General features: G+C 36.9%; 2 protein-coding genes and 1 non-coding gene across 3 annotated transcripts; 1 reads left to right on the top strand and 2 right to left on the bottom strand.

Moving 5' to 3' along the window:
* Nucleotides 1-11,656: 11,656 nt before the first annotated feature.
* Nucleotides 11,657-12,895, top strand: LOC133831427 (uncharacterized). The gene is made up of 3 exons (XM_062261711.1): nt 11,657-12,301; nt 12,392-12,489; nt 12,595-12,895. The coding sequence occupies exons 1-3, from the start codon at nt 11,657-11,659 to the stop codon at nt 12,893-12,895; spliced, it is 1,044 nt and encodes a 347-aa protein (XP_062117695.1).
* On the bottom strand, nt 11,846-11,952 carry LOC133813700 (small nucleolar RNA R71). The gene has a single exon (XR_009884704.1). It is a non-coding gene; the product is annotated as a small nucleolar RNA R71 (small nucleolar RNA).
* Nucleotides 12,896-16,947: 4,052 nt separating the features above from the next.
* On the bottom strand, nt 16,948-19,726 carry LOC133831414 (uncharacterized). Its single transcript, XM_062261691.1, has 8 exons — nt 19,638-19,726; nt 19,366-19,509; nt 18,543-18,610; nt 18,376-18,440; nt 18,066-18,140; nt 17,879-17,951; nt 17,054-17,220; nt 16,948-16,962 (listed from the first exon to the last, which is right to left on the bottom strand). The coding sequence occupies exons 1-8, from the start codon at nt 19,724-19,726 to the stop codon at nt 16,948-16,950; spliced, it is 696 nt and encodes a 231-aa protein (XP_062117675.1).
* Nucleotides 19,727-19,982: the final 256 nt, after the last annotated feature.

Genomic DNA, 19,982 nt, shown 5'->3' with positions numbered 1-19,982 from the left:
CTAAGTTTCTTTTCCCACCTAAACATGCCTTAGGGATAGGATCCTACCTTACTGCACTCATGTTGGCTCGATATACAATGAAATATCCACTTTGAGTTAAAAGAGTCACCCTTTTGCGTGAGCAATCAACAATGGCTTGGTACTTAAACAACCAATCCATGTCAAGAATCACATCAAATTGTCCTATAGGTAACACCATCAGGTTTCCTAATAAATTATGCCATTCAAACATAATACAACCGATTTGCAAATGGTTGATACTTCACCATACCCTCCTATGGGTACACTCAACTGCAATGTAGGACTAAAAGTTTCTCAACTCAAACCCAACATGCTAGCAAACATTAATGATATACAAGAATGAGATGCACCAGTATCAAATAATACATCAGCCCAAGAGTGTGAGATAAGAACCACACCATCCATAACTCCTTGGCATGCTCCTCCTTGCACATCATCACTACTAAGAGCATAGGCTTGACCATAGGATTTTTCCTTTGCTTTCCCTTTTCCTTGATCATATGGCTTGTGCTTGCACTAGAGTCTCCTCCGGGATTGAACTCTCTCTAACTTCCAGCAGAAATAGGAGTTTGAAAACTCTGCGAGTACCCCTGGTTGAATCCTGAACTTTGGGGCTAGAACTAATCTCTGCGAGTACCCCTGGTTGAAGTCTGAGACTGGTTACTCTTAGTTTGTCCTGTGAAAGGAGTAGACCTTGCATAACTCTCTATGGGTCCTCCATGTGATGGCTGGAACCTCTATTGTCGTGTGGGCAACTTTTGATTCCTTCTTGATGAGCCTCAATCCGTAAGGCTGCTGTCACACACTCATTCAAATTTCCAAAGGTCATAGGGCAAGTGGACCCAGCATTAAAGGGAGTAAGGGACGGAGGAACTGCTCAATTAAAAGAGGTTAATCGACCGTACAGGCTTAAACATAGGAAGATAACTCTAGGAACTTCATGTAGAATTCATTCACTCACATCCATCATTATTGTAACGACCCAAATTCACTAATAAGGCTTAAGGGCCTTGATTAGTGTGCCAGGAGGGCATTATTGGAATAATTGTAATTTAATGAGTAATTATATGTTTAATGATGCTTATATGATAATTGATTATACTATGCGATAATATGATATGTGATATATGCGAGAACCACATTATGATGTGGATGAATCTGCAGCCGATGACTCGAGGCGATCCTAGGGCTAGATAGCGGGAAAAGTCACAACGGGGTATTATAATTGACTTTGGACAAGTCAGGGGTATTTTAAGTATCAGGTAGTGATTTGGACTATCGGGTGATGAAAATAATTAATTGGAGATATATTTGAGGTTAGGATGTCTAGGTGGGATTATTGGGGGATTTTACTGTTTTGGCCTCGGGGACGTTTCCGGTACCCCGAGCCTTGGGATTAATTTAAAGGATAAGTTAGATTTAAGGAAGCCTTTAGAAGAAAGCACAAACCGACTAAGTATATTTTTCTCAGCTCACTTACACGCTCAAAGGAAACCAAAGGAAGGAAAAACACAGAAAAACAAAGGAAAAACTACTGAGTTTGAGAGGGAACTGCTGGAATTGAGCTGTGCCTTTGGGAATTGAAGGAAGTAATCTGAAGGATTAGCTCAGGAACTGATCAAGGTCTGAGATAGAGCTAAGGTACGTTTTGAATTTTCGTTTTTGGGGGTTAGGAACTTAAAGAAATGGCTGAGTTTTAAATGGTTATGGTTTTGACGTTTAAGGTGGAAACTGAGGCTTGGGACTTTGAAGATAGGTCTGGGGACTCTTGGAGAATCGATTCTACAGCTGAGGTAAGGTTTAAATTATAGTTTGATGGTTGAATTTGGGGGTTATCATGGCTGGTTTTAAGTTCTTTGGGTTTGGATTTCAGAAGTTGGAAGGAAGAGATTGAAGTGTGTTGGGCTGTGTTTTCTGGGGAATTATGTTGCTTAGATCATGTTAAAAAGGTTGGGAGTTAATTGGTTTTGGTTTGGGGGCTTTGGGATAGCTTTAGGTGAGGTTTCGAGGTTGAAAATGGTGTTTTTTTTTCTGGGTTCGAAGGGTCGGGCCGCGGCATGGTTCTTGGAGAGCCGCGGCCCTTAAAGGGTGTTGCATGCTGAGGAAGAAGGGCGGGCCGCGGCATGGTCCAAGCAATGCCGCGGCCCTTACCTGTTTTTGTGCCTTGGATGGCTCTGTTTGGGAGCCATGCCGCGGCATGGGTGGCCTATGCCGCGGCGCTTAAGGGATTTTGGGATTTTGAGATTTTAGGCTTGGGAATTTAACCTAGGGTGCTCGGGGTTGAGTCTTTTACCATATTTGGTGAAGTTCAATGTTTTGAGTACTAGAACTTGGCTTGGAAGCTCATTTAAGGTTGTTAAAGGTGTCTTTCTTCATGGTTGTGACTAGGTGTTGAGCTAAGGCTCGAGGATCGGATCGCGCTCAAGGAGTATCGCCCGTAACTAACTCATTTGAAAGCTAAAGGTAAGAAAACTGCACCCGAGTGTATGGTTGTAATGGGACTAAGTGCTCCCGAGAATTGCATTGTGTCAATGTTGGTTTTATGCCAAGGGACACGTAAAAGCGGTCTAAGAGTACCGTACATGACTTTAGCGCACGGGGCGCGAATTGGCCACTGGGAGCCAGAAACAAAAGGATTGCAAAGGGGAGCAGCCTGTGAGCGCTAGCCCTGGCTATCGTCTGTGCATTATGTATTATGAGATGAGATGCTTGATATATGAGATACTTGACTGATGATATACTTGAATTTATGAGATGCTATATGTGTAATTGACTTGTCTGCTAGTTGTTCATGCTCTGTTATTACTGTGTTTTCTTGCTGGGCCTTGGCTCACGGGTGCTTCGTGGTGCAGGTAAAGGCAAGAGCAAGCTGGACCAAGCCTGAGGTGGAGAGCTCCGAGGTGAAATGTACATAGCTAGCTGTTCGATCACCATGGTCGAGGAATGTGTCAGGACAGGGATTACCTAACTGCTAGTTTTTGCCTTAGGATGGCTGGTCAATGTATTTAAACTTTGTAACCTTTGTAGATGGCTTTTAAACTGTCATTTTTGGGATCCCGTGTAAATAAACAATGTCTAGAAGTGAAACCGTGACTTTTGATACCAAAACGCTTTTAACCCTAGTTCCTCTACTGTTTCAGTAACACGATTTTACTTTAATGGCTTGATTAGCAAGTCTAGCACTTAATGAACACACAGTGTAACGGTCTTGGCTATCCAGGGCGTTACAATTGTCTAGTCATTCTGTGATCTCATCAACCTGTCATTGATCTTAAGCAATCAAATGATCCAATCAAGTCCTTCTATGAGATGGGTTAAAATGTTGTTCTTCGAGAACCCATCTCAAAATTTCCTCAAGTCATCCCATCAGTTCCACTCATCCTACTTAAGACTCTCCACCAATCTGGTGTGCTCCTTTCCAACTTGGGCACATTAATATTAACATGATTCTCCTTAGGTGTTCCCATAATGTCTAAACTCTTCTTTATATGCCTCGACCATCTTTCAGCAACCATGGAAACCTTTCCACCTTTAGACTTACGCATTTGAATCCGATGGAAAATCTGGAAGTGATTGCTCTGTCGGGCAGCTGGATCCATCTATTTGGCAGGAATGCCTCTTAAAGCCTCAAGAATGGCGTTCACAAGGAATGCAACTGGTGAAGAAGGAACCTCAGCCTCAAGGACATCATCTGCAGACCTTCTCCTTGTTGTCCTTCCTTTCGGAGGCATTTTCTTAGGTCAGTAAATCAAAAACTAACCAGTTAGTGAGGAATGGATGCTATCTATATACATACGCCTTTTATAGATCAAAATAATTTATTTTAAAATAAATTTAATCTATTTGGTGACACACTCCGAGGTATTTGAACCCAGTGCTCTGATACCATTTTTCTGTCACGACCCGAGCCCTAGGCCGTGGCATAATTGTAATATCCATAACTTGGGTGGTCAAAGGTCAAACTTTGACCCTCATTGAAAAATAGTCTTTATAAATGATCATTTACTTTATATTAAATCGTACTATAATTATAAGTTAAAATAATGAAATAACTCCTATAATTAGATAGAAAAATATTAGTAATAAAAGTATGATCATTTATCATTATACATAAAACAATAATATTCCCACAGTTATGTAATCACCAAATAGTTAAATTTAATAAGTCATAAACACTCAAAATAATACTTAGCATCCACCATTCCTCATCCCTAACTATTTCATAGCTCATTCAGATATACCGATCATTATATTCGAAGTCGAATACATATATAATGCTCAAAAGATAAGACAATGACCCGAAATAGAAATAGGCTAAACACATTGGCTCCATCGATAATTCATCATTTCCACGTTCGCGTCACTAGGCTCCTGGAATGGGAGAGATAGGGGTGAGCTTATAAAGCCCAGTAGGAAAACAACTAATATTATGGACCCAAAAGTTTAATAAAACCCCTGCATAGTTAGCTTTGAAAGAAAAACATATATCATCATGTATAAACCAAAATAGAGAAACCACAAATAATCATAAGAGCATAGCTACAAGTGCACATCACACCGTCCACTAGATCCCTAGTTCCCGTTACCCACCATAGAAAATCTGACATCCTAAACCGGGTAGCCGGACCTGATAACCACCACAAGGGGGAGGCTCAGAACACTTCCTGTATACAGATGCTAGGCCTTTACACCTACAGGTGAGTGGACACCTGATCTACCTATGATGACACAGAGACTAGGTCGTGAAACAACAACGTGCACCAATCATGATCACTATGGCTCTCATCAGTATAACCAAATGCAGGTAAACATGAAAAGAAAGAAACATATTCCCTTTATATTTTAGAAAATTGGGGAGCATAACAGCTACATTTGAATATACCCAAAAATCATAACCTGCATAAATAAGTGAACAAAATATATATTTGGCACTCGGTGCCCTTAGAACAGATCAGAAAACATGCAGGTTAAGTTTTCAATTTTTCAAACATTTTATAAATATCAAAATTGGAATATGTTGAATGCAATTTAATACGAGTAAAATAAGTCCAATAGTCTAGTTGAATCCCTACCTCTTTAGATACCTCCTTAGAATTTAATAGGAGCCTAAAGCAACGCTCCTAAGCTTATCGATGATCTTCAAATGATTTAGTCCGATTTTAATATTACGTTTTTTGTACGTGCACAAAATGAGGAAACGATTATCATCATAGCGTTCCTTATTCAAAATCGTGTCCAATGACATATAATATGACCATATTTAAAATTTCAAGTTTCGGAACCTCACCCAAGCGGTGCACAATAGCGGTTGGTGGCGGTACCGGAAACGTCAATGAATATATGCATGGCATATATCAAAACGATCATCCCGATGAGTACATCATGAAAGTACAGCTCCTTCGCCCAAATGACCTCCGGTGTCACCGGAAAATGCTTCCAAAGGGGCGAAGATACCCAAAATCTCGCCAAAGAAAAATGGTGAGTTGACCGGAATGACTTAGTGGGCGACGATCCTCTGATGATGTTGATTCCAACGGCACCACCCACTCACCGAACGGTGGTCGGAGTTCGCCGGAAAGTCACCTCAAAGTTTCGACGGCGAAACTTCGAAGTGGCTGTATAGGTGCGTCCTTGCTCCGATGGCCACCAAACTTTGGGGTTTCCGTCATCGCTGGTCAGGGAAGTTGTAGCTCCGGGCATGTCGGAAATGGCGCTCCGGCGGTGGTCCAACTGGTTGTGGCCGTGACTGGTTTGGAGAGAAAACGAAGGAAAGAAAAGAAAAGAAAAAGGGAGAAGAAGAAGGGGTTTCGGGGAGAGAGAAGGGAAAAGAAGAAGAAAAAAAATGAGTACTGACTCATTTACTCAGGTGGGTCCCACACACAAAAAAAAAATTTAATAATATTTTTTTTTCTTTTTCTGAGTCTCTACAGTATGGCTCTTTTTTTTTTTAATATTTTGTCTATTTTTTCTCTGTGACTTTCTCTCTCTCTTTCTCTCTCTCTCCTCTGTTTTTGACCACCCACACCACCACATGTAGCTCCAACGATGTAGTGTCCCAGAATTTTTAGTTATCTAGATAGTAGTAGTTAGTATTAGTTTGTAGTATGGTAGTTTCCATGGATTTTGGTTCAAGCCGGGACTTAGTTGGAAACTCATAGCAACAGTTATGGATTTTACAAGTGTAACCTATAGTTTAGAAATATTAATTATAACATAAGGTTTGATTAATATTACTAATCCTAGAAATATTATTTATTATAACCTAAGGTTTAGATAGAATTATTAAGAATGTGACACTTGTCATAATCATGTTTATTAAGGATTTAAGTATTTTTTATGAATAGTTTAATTAAAAGAAAGATCTAGAAGCTCTAGAACCTTCCAGCAGCTGTTACGATTTCGTTTTGACTCAGTCAAAGTTGTTAATCAATTCAAAATATGCTGAAAAAATGCAAATACGTGTTTGATATATCGCAGCTATAGGGGCCGATATATCTCCTACGGGAGATACGGAAAACACATCGACTTTGCACGAACGAACGAACGTGTAATGACCCAAAATCTCTAATAAGGCTTAAGGGCCTTGATTAGTGTGACGGGAGGGCGTAATTGGTATTTATGTGAATAATGATTAAATGCATGATTATGTGACATGCATGATCCTATGATTATATGGATATGTGAAGTGCATGTTTATGAGTATTAAATATGCATGTTGGCCCTGTTTAGCTTGTAAGGGAATATTTGTAATTTTGGCCTGTTGAGGGCATAAATGTAATTATAAGTGATAAATTATTGAGACCACATTATTATGTGGATATATTTGCAACTTGTGGCTCAAGGCGATCCTAGTGAGCGATTTAGCGAAATAGTCACGGTGGGGATTTATACCCAATTCGGGGGAGCCTGGGGGTATTTCTGGGAACTTGGGAAATATATTGGAGATTATTAGGCATTGGGGAAAATAAGTGGTGATTAATTAGATGACGGGAATTAAGTGGTAAATATTAGGGACACTCGACAAATTAGTGGGAATTGAGAACAATGATTAAAGACTTGATTATATTAGGGAGGGCAAAAGGGTCGTTTGGTGTTTAAGAGGGGATAAGTGTTATTCTGGCCTTTTGGACTTGGTGGAAGTTGTATAAAGAAGGAGAAACTGAATGAAATAAAGAAAGAAGGAAAAACAGAGCATCAAACCTATCTCTCTCTCTCTCTCTCTCTCACGAATTGTTGCTTCTCTCTCCCTTTCTTGTTGATTTTGGAGCTAGAAACTTAGGGAAAGTCTATGCAAGGTCTTGGGACTTTGATCCTTGGAGTAGCTATAAGTTCTACTGGATTTAGCTCAAGTTAAGGTAAGGTTAAAATATTGATTTTAGATTTCTGGGTTGTGTTGAGGTTGATCTCTAAACTTGGGTTTTGGATGGGAATTCAAGGACATAAGCCTGGGAATTGGAGGAGCTAAAGTTTGGAAGAGCATAAAGACAACCTAAGCTCGAATTCTCTCAACTAAGGTAACCAATTCAAACTTTGAAGTTCTGGGTTTCTGGTTTTCTGATGATGTTCTTGAGCTTTTGAGCTCAAGTTGGGTTTATGAATTTGATTATGCCTTTAGCTATGTTTTTGATGTTGATGAGTTGATTTGGTTGAGTTATAGTGAGTTATAAGGTTAATTTTGAGGTTGGATAAGGTTTGGAGGGGTTTGGTAGAGCTTTGGCTCGGGAAAGTTTGAAGGAAAAACCCAAAAATTGCATGCTGCTGGTTGTAGCGCTGTAGCGCTAGCATTGGAGCACTACAGCGTTATGCTTGGTTTCCTGGGGGCGTTTGTCTCTGCTTGTAGCGCCCACCTTGTGGCCCTGTAGCACTACCACTACAAGAAAAAATGCTTTTAATAACACCGAAAATGTGTTATCAAAACATACCATAACACTTTCTGATGTGTTAAGACCGACTATGTTATCGTAGGTCAGGGTACTTTACATAACACTTTATCATTGTTATACAGATGTGTTATTTTACTGTCAACAATAACACATTTTCTGTGTTATTTTAATATATAGATAAGTGTTTAATTATGTTATTTATAGTCGATTATATAACACATTTCAATACTTATAAATTTGTGTTATACTACACTTTAGTATAACACTTTTTTTGTGTTATACTACACTTTAGTATAACACATTTTTTCTATTATACTACACTTTAGTATAACGCATTATTTGTGTTATATAATGAAGTTTGCATAACACAATTCTTTGCATAAAAAGTGTATTGCAATAGATATTATAACACAATTTTTGTATTATTTTAATATTTAGATAAGTTTAAATTCGCATTATATATTTTATTTATATAACACTAATTTATTCTATTATATTTTAATTTTTTTATATAATTAAAATTAGCTTTCTAATATATACTAGCATCATGAAATAAACTTGATTTTCAAATAACAAAAAGTAAGAACATTCAACATTGTATTAACAATCCACAAATTAGTTTAAAACATTCAACACTGACATCAACAACAAGATGTTCTTTAAGTATTCAAGGAGTCTTAAATTTCAACATAGTTAAAAGTTACTACTTTCAACACAAAGAAATAAACAACAGTTGCAATGACTGTACAGTTGCAGGGAGATGGTCTAGTGGTCAGCAATGACTGTACAGTTGCAAAGAATGGGTAGTAATCCCAGATACATTAGAAATATTAGCCACGTCCTCGACAGATTCCATGTCTATCATGCCACCAAAACGTGAATTGAGACAACAAAACTCCACTGTCGAGAAAAGCAACACAAGTAAAAGCTTTATTGTTATGTTAACCTCTGTAATTGATGGCTTGAAGTCACACAGTACTCGAAGGCCAGAACCTGATGCTTTCAACAAATGTATGCAAACAGATAAGTTGAGGCTTTTACATGCAGATCTCAAAAGAATCAGAAAGTAACATGTCCCAAATGACCCCAAACATAACACAGTACACAGGAAAAGAACAATATTTACCACACTCGACTCTCCAATTACCCACTCACAGCAGTTTCTTGAGCATGAAATGAGCTGCCAATGCCCATTAAAGCAAAACACACCACCTAGAGCATAAAGAAAAAAAATATATCAATAGAAAGAACAAGGTAAACCAAAAAATTTATAGAAAAATCAACAAGCCTATCAAGAAAAGAAACTCTTGGCAAATTTTTAAATAATCAAAACACAACAAATTATAGATTCCCATTTGTGCCAATTCCAAAGTGCAAAAAATAGTTAACAGACCTTAAAGCCAATGTACAGTAAAACATATTTCAACAGAAAAATGCATGGGGACCATATGGTCAAATGTCCATTTAGCATTCATAAAGGACTAGCCCATATCATGTCTGAACTAGAGAAAATGGTTCAGTAAGACTAAAAAGGTGACCAAACCAAGTTCAATACCATAAATTGCATAGAAATATCAGGATTTTGAAAGATTGGTATTGCACTTGACACTTAAAAACAAAGGAATCATTGTTTTCCCCCTTGGAATAGGAACCATCCAATTTTTATTCTCTCTAAAGAACCATTTGAATAGCAAGAATCACAAGCTATTATACTGTTGTTTTCAGGTTTCAGCATTATACCTGAATCAACTACCTCTAATTCCAAGATAGATAAATCTTACCAGGAACAGATGGCCCAAATTTGACTGTATCCTAGGATAATATGTATGCTTGATACTACTATCAAAGCACCTTGGACTGCTCTCATGGTGTTGAGAAATCTCTAGAAAAATGTACAAGAAAAGTAAGCTTCCTTACAACACATAGATAGCAAAGAAGTCATACCATAAAAGAATGCTTTAGTGATATCAAGGAAAAGGAAATGCCTTATTCAAGAATAGAAGGGTTGCACTTACAATATGAGGGTCCTCAATACTAGCCAATGATGAATCATGAATGATAGATATATGATTAGCGAGTTTTAGACTTGTTTTATTGTGTCTACTTAGGAAGTATTTTAGAGGTTTAGGGTTGTTTTGTTCTATTTTACGCTTGTTTTGTGTTGTTTTTGTTATTTTCAGTTTTTGAAGGATTGGGATGATTTAGAATGAAAAAGATGCCAAAAAGCACAAAAATTCGTAAAGCTGTAAAAAATGCCTTTTCTGAGAGAGTAGAGCGGCCTCGCTACTGTAGAGCGTGACCGCGCTAGGTTGCTGGAAATTGAAATTCGGCAGATTTTTAAATGAAGGGTATTTTGGTCCATTCACAGAGGATAATTTAGGGTAACGAGTTCTGATGCGATTTTAAGAGGGGAAAAACGTGAATTAGAACGGGGAGACAGAAAACAAGTGAAAAAGGAAGAAGAAAAAGCTTGGAGCAAGCGTGGGCGATCTGTGACAATTCCCCATCTAGTTTCATTCTCTTTTTCTTTAGATTTTCTATGTTATTGTTTATGTTTAGTTTGATTATGGATATGAATATTGAGATTATGAGCTAAACTCCTATTTAGGGATTTGATGGATATTGACTGATATTATTCCATGGATTAATGCTATTTGATTATTCCTTCTTCCTTGTTTATGTGATTTGTTCATTTTTGTGCACAATACATGTTTGAGATTGATCACCTTAAGCATGATTCATGATCCTAATATGAAATCTGAAAAGTGAATATTAGGAATGCTCTAAGTGAATAAACATAGGTTTTGATGTGAAACGAAAGTATTTGCATAGCTTGTGTGACTTTTAGATTATTGCTTAATGCGAATTGTTTGTTGTACTATCTCAGAGATGCAGTAGTTGACATGCAATTTAGTACCTTTATGATCTGAAAGAGTTTAGGTGATTTTATAATCTGTCATCACTTAGCAGGAAGAAGAATAGTTGACTAGTATTAACAATTGGGTAATCAAAGCAATTGAAATCATATTCCTAATTTCACATCCATTGTTAAACTCCTTTTTAATTGTTGTTTTGCTTGCTTTGTTTTCTGCATTATTATTTTAAAACCAAATTTTATTGTTGCCAAATAGAAATATAAATCCAATTTGGTTAGTACTTAGCTGCAATTCCCTTGGGTTCGACCTCACCTGTGTGAGTTACTACTTGTATGATACGTGCACTTGCGTGTAATAAAAATATCGCAACAAGTTTTTGGCGCCGTTGCCGGGGAATTGTTTAGTTGATATTACGTTAATTGGATTAAATTCTAATTTGGTTTTCTTTTCACTTTTTGCTAACTTGTTTGTGTCCAATTCTTCTTGTCTCATCTCAGGTACCATTGGTTTATGCGACGTCAAGGACCAGCTGCAAGAGTTCCTGTTGATCCTGAGATAGAGAAGACTTGCCGGCAGAACAGAAAAAACAAAAGGTTGGAAAGAGTTGTACAAAGGATTGAGCAAGAGGAAGTTATGGCCAACAACAGTAATAATGCGGGTGTCGTAGAAGACCCAGCTAATGGTCAAAATCCACCCGACCGTAGCCTGAGGGACTATGTGTTGCCAACAATGACAGGGGTCCAGTCTTGCATAAGACCACCTGCCGTAGATGCAAACAATTTTGAGATAAAGCCAGCCATACTTCAGATGGTTCAATCCACAGTCTAGTTTGGGGGACTACCCACTAAAGACCCAAACATGCATCTCTCTAACTTCATGGAGCTCTGTCAGACATTTAAGATGAATGGATTCAATGATGATGCAATCAGACTCAGATTATTCCCATTTTCTTTGAGGGAGCAAGCCAAGAGTTGGTTGGTATCTTTGCCACCTAACTCAATCAATACATGGAATGATCTTGCACTAAAGTTTCTCTCCAAGTTCTTCACTCCAGCCAAGGCAGCTAAGCTAAGGGGGGAGATCAACAACTTCTACCAGCTGGATAATGAATCTCTATATGAGGCGTGGGAGAGATTTAAAGACTTGATAAGGAGGTGCCCGCATCATGGGATAGAGAGATGGATGTTAGTCCATAACTTTTATAATGGGTTGTGTGGTACCACTCACACACTCATTGATGCAGCAGCTGGTGGGGCATTTATGAGGAAGAGTGCCAATGAGGCGTATGATTTGTTAGAAGAAATGGCCATTAATAATCAACAGTGGCCAAGTGAAAGAGATAACTCGAAGAAAGTGGCTGGTTTGCATGAGATTGATGCAATATCTAAGTTAACTGCTCAAGTTGAGGCTTTGACTAAACAGCAGCAAGGCAGTACAATGGCAACCCCCGTGATGCAAGCTCAACTTATGTGTGAATTATGTGGGGGTCCTCATGCTTATGAAAAATGTCAGTACGCGGATGTCAATAATATGCCATTGGAATAAGCTCAAGCCATTGGGAATTTTCCTCGTCAAAATAATAACAATCCTTATTCAAATTTCTATAACCAGGGTTGGAGGAATCACCCCAATTTTTCTTGGAAGAATGACCAACAAGGACAGTCTTTAATTCTGCCGTCACAACAACCATTTCAGCAGCCACCTCCTGGGTTTTACCAACCGCCCATGCAACAACAACAGAATCCTATGAGACAGCCTGATACTTAGTCTGATGTTCTTAATCAATTCATGATTGAAACACGGTCTTCTATTAGAAATTTGGAGAACCAGATTGGGAAATTGGCTACTCTTATGGCCAACCGTGCTCAAGGTAACCTTCCTAGCACCACTGAAGTCAATCCAAAAGAAGAGTGCCAGGCTATTACATTGAGAAGTGGGAAGAAATATGAAGAGCCAAGTGTGGAGCAGTCAGATGAAGACAAGGTTCAGGATCAACAAGCACAGGGCACAGTGGAAAAAAAGCAAGGTGAAAACAAGGTTACTGAATACCTCCCAACCAAAGAAGCTACACCACAAGTGAGCATAGATCACCACATCAAGATTCCCTATCCATAAAGGCTTTGCAAGAACAACCTTGATAAGCAATTCTCAAAGTTCCTTGAAATATCCAAGAAACTACATATCAATATCCCATTTGCGGAGGCCTTGGAGCAAATTCCAAGGTATGTTAAATTCATGAAGGATATTTTGGCCAAGAAAAGGAAGTTGGAGGAATATGAGACAGTGGCACTTACTGAGGAGTGCAGTGCAATCTTGCAGAAGAAACTACCTCCCAGGCTTAAAGATCCGGGTAGTTTCAATATTCCATGTTCTATAGGGGGCTCAGTCGAAATAAAATCTTTATGTGATTTAGGGGCAAGTGTGAATCTAATGCCTCTATATATTTTTCGAAGGCTAAAATTAGGAGAAGCTCGCCCTACAACGGTTTCCTTACAGATGGCTGATCGCTCCATTAAACATCCTCGTGGAGTGATAGAGGATGTCTTGGTGAAGGTGGGTAAATTTATTTTCCCTGCTGATTTCATAATTCTTGACATGGAGGAAGATGCAAACATTCCCATTATTTTGGGAAGACCATTCTTAGCCACAGGACGAGCTTTAATCGATGTACAAAAAGGGGAGTTAAGGTTGCGAGTCCAAAATGAGGAAATAAGTTTTAATGTCTTTGCAGCAACTGAAATTCCTACATGTTGTAGAGTTGATGTGGAGAATGATTGTCAAGAATCAATTGGTAAAAAGAAGAAGAAGACCAAAGAACGATTTCGAACAGTTCGACGTCGTATGAAAAGATTATTGTGTGGCAAGTTTGAAGGTTTCGATGACATTGGGGATAATTTCAATATTCTCAATAGTAGAAATGAATTTTCCTCGTATGACACGATGGCTCTCAAGGATGCAAGGGTTGGACTTGACCCAAGTTGAAGGTGTAGAGAAGTGAGTGTCCGGCTATATGACGTTAACGACAGCGCTCTTGGGAGGCACCCCATGTTTTTTCAGTAATTTTTGTTCAGTTTGAGACATTCTAAGTTTTAATTTTTCTTATTTATTTATGTATTTTTTTTTATGTAATAAAAAAAACAAAACAAAAATCTGGGCCATTAGCGCGACCGCTCCAGGAGGGCCGCGACCGCGCTCACAGAGAGCCAGGCCAAGTGAGTGCAGTAGCGCGACCGCGCCAGGAGCGCCGCGACCGCGCTCGACGCCAAACATACGCGACTTTGGAGGGCAGTAGCGCGATCGCGCTATATGTGCCGCGACCGCGCTGGAGCGCATCAGAGTGTTTAAAACACGATTTTTTTTCACTAGTCAGTTTCCCCAGTTTCCTCAGCCATCGCATTTTGGTTATCCTCCACTTGAGGGAGATGGTGGTGAGGGTCCTTCATCGTGAGATGTTTGAATTGTCAGGTAAGTTTCTTTTTCCTTAGCTTTTCTTTAAAACATTGGGGACAATGTTTAGATTAAGTTTGGGGGAAAGGAATTTTTTGTTGTTTGAGTGTTTGTCTTTTATGTGTGTCTTGTGCTAGTGTGTCTTGTTTATGGTGTTTGTGTCTTATTTAGGGTGTTTAGAGTGTCTGATAAATCAAGTTGATGATGATTTGCTGATGATAATGATTGAATGGATTGCTTGTATAGTTGGATGAAATGAAAGCCATAAAATTGAACAAAATCTATGTGCTTGGGTCTATCTAAATATGTGAGAGCTTGATCATGATTTTTAGATAAATCTCATGCATTTTATGATATTTATGCTTGCTTAATTTTGGTTTAAGGAAAGATGGATGATTATGCTTAGAACTTGCTTGCTTGCTACTTGAGGCGAAATCATAGACAATGCATACTTAGGAAGATGATTTAGGCGATTTTTTTTTTGGAACGATTAAGCCTTTCAAGCCAACCTTGATTAATTTAATCCCTAGTTGTCCTTTTTGAGCCTAATGTTACATTCTTTGTTTTGACACCTATTTTGAGCTTACTTTAAACATGTTATTATATTTCCTTCCCTTGAATGATTACCGTGAGCATACAAGTGAATGATGATTGGGGGATTGGTTTTGTAATAGGGTGTATTGTGGAGTGTTATAAATAAAAATATTGAGACTTGTTAAAAGAAAGAAAAAAAAGATATTGAAAGTAAACTACACTCCTTTTAAACATATAATAAAAAAAAACAAGTTTGGGGGAGTGTAGTTTGAAAAAAAAAAAATCTAAGTGTGAATTATCTCAATCTTGAAAAAAAGGAAATACTGGGATTGTTTGTGAACTGTAATGTGGATATCAAGTGTGGTTTGTATGGTTTGTATGCTTATGGTAATTTTGAGCCTAAATGACATCTCGTCTACCCATGCCTAAGCCTATTGTTATAAGCTATAAAAGCCCTATTGATTCTTGAGCATGTGTTGTCTATATTAGTGGAGAGTAGTAAGTGATGCAAGCATATGAGATAATAAGATTTGATGGTTTGTGGTGAGTAATTTGGTAAGTTTAAATAGATTCAAATGCATGTTATTTATTGATCATGATCAGGCGAGCATATATTTTTTTGGAATTGAGTGAGTTGAAGAAATATTTTGATCAAAATTCTAGATTATCATGATGGATGGATTTTCTTAAAACTATATGAGCATGACAAACATAATTTGGAGGCTTGATTTGTCGTTGTCAATTTGATTTGTCTCTGTTTAGTTGTTAGTTTTTTTTTGGTTTGTTTAGAGTTCTTTACTCGAGGGCGAGTAAATATTAAGCTTGGGGGAATTTGATTAGCGAGTTTTAGACTTGTTTTAGTGTGTCTACTTAGGAAGTATTTTAGAGGTTTAGGGTTGTTTTGTTCTATTTTACGCTTGTTTTGTGTTGTTTTTGTTTATTTTCAGGTTTTGAAGGATTGGGATGATTTAGAATGAAAAAGATGCCAAAAAGCACAAAAATTCGTAAATCTGTAAAAAAATGCCTTTTCTGAGAGAGTAGAGCGGCCTCGCTACTGTAGAGCGCGACCGCGCTAGGTTGCTGGAAATTGAAATTCGGCAGATTTTTAAATGAAGGGCATTTTGGTCCATTCACAGAGGATAATTTAGGGTAACGAGTTCTGATGCGATTTTAAGAGGGGGAAAACGTGAATTAGAAGGGGGAGACAGAAAACAAGTGAAAAAGGAAGAAGAAGAAGATTGGAGCAAGCGTGGGCGATCTGTGACAATTCCCCATCTAGTTTCATTCTCTTTTTCTTTAGATTTTCTATGTTATTGTTTATGTTTAGTTTGATTATGGATATGAATATTGAGATTATGAGCTAAACTCATATTTAGGGATTTGATGGATATTGACTGAGATTATTCCATGGATTAATGCTATTTGATTATTCCTTCTTCCTTGTTTATGTGATTTGTTCATTTTTGTGCTCAATACATGTTTGAGATTGATCACCTTAAGCATGATTCATGATCCTAATATGAAATCTGAAAAGTGAATATTAGGAATGCTCTAAATGAATAAACATAGGTTTTGATGTGAAACGAAAGTATTTGCATAGCTTGTGTGACTTTTAGATTATTGCTTAATGCGAATTGTTTGTTGTACTATCTCAAAGATGTAGTAGTTGACATGCAATTTAGTACCTTTATGATCTGAAAAGAGTTTAGGTGATTTTATAATCTGTCATCACTTAGGAGGAAGAAGAATAGTTGACTAGTATTAACAATTGGGTAATCAAAGCAATTGAAATCATATTCCTAATTTCACATCCATTGTTAAACTCCTTTTTAATTGTTGTTTTGCTTGCTTTGTTTTCTGCATTATTATTTTAAAACCAAATTTTATTGTTGCCAAATAGAAATATAAATCCAATTTGGTTAGTACTTATCTGCAATTCCCTTGGGTTCGACCTCACCTGTGTGAATTACTACTTGTATGATACGTGCACTTGCGTGTAATAAAAATATCGCAACAATATAATAGGGACCATGAATGCATAAGACCCGCCAATAACAGTAGGCAGTCTGGTTCCAAAGAGAGTTTGAAGAAATGTGTTAATTCCTTCAACAAATAGTAGAGTTTGTACTACTCTAACTTTATCACCCTGATGAAAATTTATTTTTCAAAGATGGTTCATAAAACCATTAACAAAGATTCAACTTTGATACATAAACAACTCCAAAAACTTGACTTTATCAGTGTCAATATACACGACATAGATGAAGAATATGAAGGGAGAATAATACAGACCTGATTTCTCACATTTGGCGCAGTCGTCCAGTGCTGAGGATTTGGTATTGCTGTTGTACTATCACTTACGAAAGTTAATGTAGCTGATTCTTGTTGTACATAAGCTGTTATTAATGGTGGTGCTTCTCTCATTACCCATAATAAAAAGGCTGAAGGGATTGATGAACCTAGAAGCACACAAAAGTGAATAAAACAAATCAACAGACAATTTATCAATTCTCCCAAGAGCATTTTACTAGAGAGAAGAATAATCTTTTAACCATGTTCAACCTGTAAGAGCTATTATTTATTATCAACAAGAAAATTTACATCTAACTCTGCTAATCAATGCTTAACTCCAAGTAATCATTAGGGGGGCTAAGGAGAGATCTAACAATAGAACCTTGGCAATCTATATGTTTTGGAAGTTCCATTTGTTTCTATATGTTTTGTCATTAATTTTTTTTTTCTTGAATAAAATGAAAATAAAACCTGAAGAAACCCTCTTGGTTGGTCAAGAGTTCTTAATATAAAATGGGAATTTCTTTCGATACAAACTTCTAGCAGGAAATTTGTAATGGATAATCTCAAGAGAATATAATAGTGAAGCAAATGTCCTAACAAAACACTTGAGGATTTGTCTAGTCACATCTATAAAACTGCTAAAGATGCAACCATTACCACATGAGATAAAAATATTCTAATGTAGAGAGAAGAATGATAGCATAGAATCTTCTCAATCGAAGAATATAGTGGCCAAAATTACATTGTGTTTATGTAAAACCATCAATTGAATAAAGGTCAACTAATTAACTAAATTTGGAAAGGTTAGTAAGCATTACTTACCTACAAAGTAATACACAATTAGAAGAGATATACAACCACCATTCACTTCCTGGTCATGCCAGTAATTAAGCATCTGCAATTTTTTTTTTTAAATTATGAGAAATGAACTGCTAGAGATCTATTAGACCGAGTTAGATGTTTGAATGAAAAATGAATGGAATTACATGCCCTATAGATAGGAACTTACAGGAATGTCAGTTAACAAAGCCACAAAAGCATTAGAGGTGAAACATATAACACAAACAACAGCTAAACCCGTAACCTGCAAACCCAAAGTTACATTCATTCAGCACAACTTAACAGCTTTCATGAAAAAAAAACATGGAAAATGCTCATAAAAAGGTTTTCAATTTATATGCCAAAAAACAAACCTTTTGAGCAATCTTATATCTGGATAAAGTTGAAAAGTAAAGTATGTTTAGCATCAGAGATGGCAAAACTCAAAGCAGCTAAGAAAGAAGGTAATATCATATTAAGAATGAATTGGAAAAAAGTACCTTCCAAAGCTCTGAAGAAGCTCTTTCAGTTCTGACTTTGCTCATTTTTAGGCATAGTAATATTCCTTGAAAGAAGAAAGAGAAAAAAAAAATTATAACTTAAATAATAATAATAATAATAAAGGACCCAAGTAATTTTTTTTGATCATAAAAAGTATTCACCGCACCACAGAACAGAATAATCAAACAATAATTAGCATGCACTAATGGTAAAAGAAAACGTGTGTAAAACAACCTGTGCTTTTCCAATTTTTGAAAAATCAAACATATGGAAAAGTGTCCAAATAGTGACTTCTCCTGAGAGTTCATTATATATAAACACTTTGACCTTATGATGAAAAATACAAATAACAAAATCCATTAAAAATAGACTCTAATGATCATGATTTTATTTTTTCTCTAGGATTTCTTTGGAAGGAATTAAAACCATCACTTTCTGAGAAAAAATGGGTAACTCAAACTTTTTGAATCAATTGAAACAATTTGAGTCAATATTAACGCCTCAATGTAATAGAGAAAATCAAGGAAGCATCAGTGTTGAATTTGAAATTACATGTGAGGTCCTGTTAATTTGGGGCAAATCCTTTACTTTTGCTTGACATATTTTATAGTTTTATAGCTGTCAAAAATTATTATTTTATTTATTGTAAATGAAATACATCATACTTAAATTGCATATTCTTGTAAATATGGAAGCAAGTGGAATTCTGGTTCTTTTAAGTATTAACCTTTATATTACTTCATTCAACTAAAAATAAGTCAATAGCATCTTGTGAAGTGTAATAAGTTCTGACACCATAATACAAAAACTGTGTATTGGGTCATCCCATCAAGCTAAAGTAACCAACAATGAATACTGAGTTATGCATCTTGATGAAACGTAGCAACACATAACACTTCATTAATTTACTGAAAATATTAATAGGCTATTTTACATGCTATTTCCATAGCAAAATAACAATTTTCTGGCGGCTTCGAACATGAACCAACCGGAAAGGTAAACATCTTCTGTGATTATGATTATCTGCATTTAATGAATTCCGTTCATTAAATGTCTTCTCCAGCAAAGATTCCTCAGCACTGCTTTCTTCATCTTCCTCATCTTCATCATCTAACTGATACCATAGATCAACCCTATAGGAAAGTTTATTAAGGGGAACAAAAAGGAAATGACAGAGAAGCAAGGGGGCACCACATATAGTTTATAATAGGCTGATTGCAAAATCATCAATTTGAGAACGACAATTAGATTTCTTTCTTACATAGATAAAAGATTCTCCCTTGATGATGAACCTAAGAGTTTTAAAACTGCTATTGCTTGTAAGGACAGAAAAAATTGGCTTACAGCCATGGATGAGGAGATGAAATCTCTATATGACAATAATACATGGAGTTTAGTAAAAAGGCCTACTGGTTCTAGATTGGTAAGCTGTAAGTGGATTTTCAAGATTAAAAAAGGAATTCCTGGGGTTGAAAGAGGCAGATTCAAGGCTAGGCTTGTTGCTCGTGGGTTCACACAAAGGGAAGGCATTGATTTCAATGATGTTTTTTCTCTAGTTATGAAGCACAAATCTATGTGGCTGAATACATTGCTCTCACTGAGGCAG

This window comes from Humulus lupulus, chromosome 1, assembly GCF_963169125.1.
Source record: "Humulus lupulus chromosome 1, drHumLupu1.1, whole genome shotgun sequence".
NCBI classification, from domain to species: Eukaryota; Viridiplantae; Streptophyta; class Magnoliopsida; order Rosales; family Cannabaceae; genus Humulus; species Humulus lupulus.
The sequence above is the reverse complement of the archived record's forward strand: the minus strand, read 5'-3'. Positions and strand labels throughout refer to the sequence as shown.

What these genes read in the sequence shown, in the direction of transcription:
- LOC133831414 (XM_062261691.1), bottom strand. Translation starts at nt 19,726, where the DNA reads ATGGCTGTAAGCCAATTTTTTCTGTCCTTACAAGCAATAGCAGTTTTA. An exon ending in CTTTGTTAACTGACATTCCT is followed by an intron (nt 17,952 to 18,065) that starts GTAAGTTCCTAT and finishes AAAAAATTGCAG; the next exon opens with ATGCTTAATTACTGGCATGA. An exon ending in AATTGTGTATTACTTTGTAG is followed by an intron (nt 17,221 to 17,878) that starts GTAAGTAATGCT and finishes GTGTGCTTCTAG; the next exon opens with GTTCATCAATCCCTTCAGCC.
- LOC133831427 (XM_062261711.1), top strand. Translation starts at nt 11,657, where the DNA reads ATGGAGCTCTGTCAGACATTTAAGATGAATGGATTCAATGATGATGCA. An exon ending in AAAAATGTCAGTACGCGGAT is followed by an intron (nt 12,302 to 12,391) that starts GTCAATAATATG and finishes TTCTATAACCAG; the next exon opens with GGTTGGAGGAATCACCCCAA. An exon ending in TTTCAGCAGCCACCTCCTGG is followed by an intron (nt 12,490 to 12,594) that starts GTTTTACCAACC and finishes GTCTTCTATTAG; the next exon opens with AAATTTGGAGAACCAGATTG.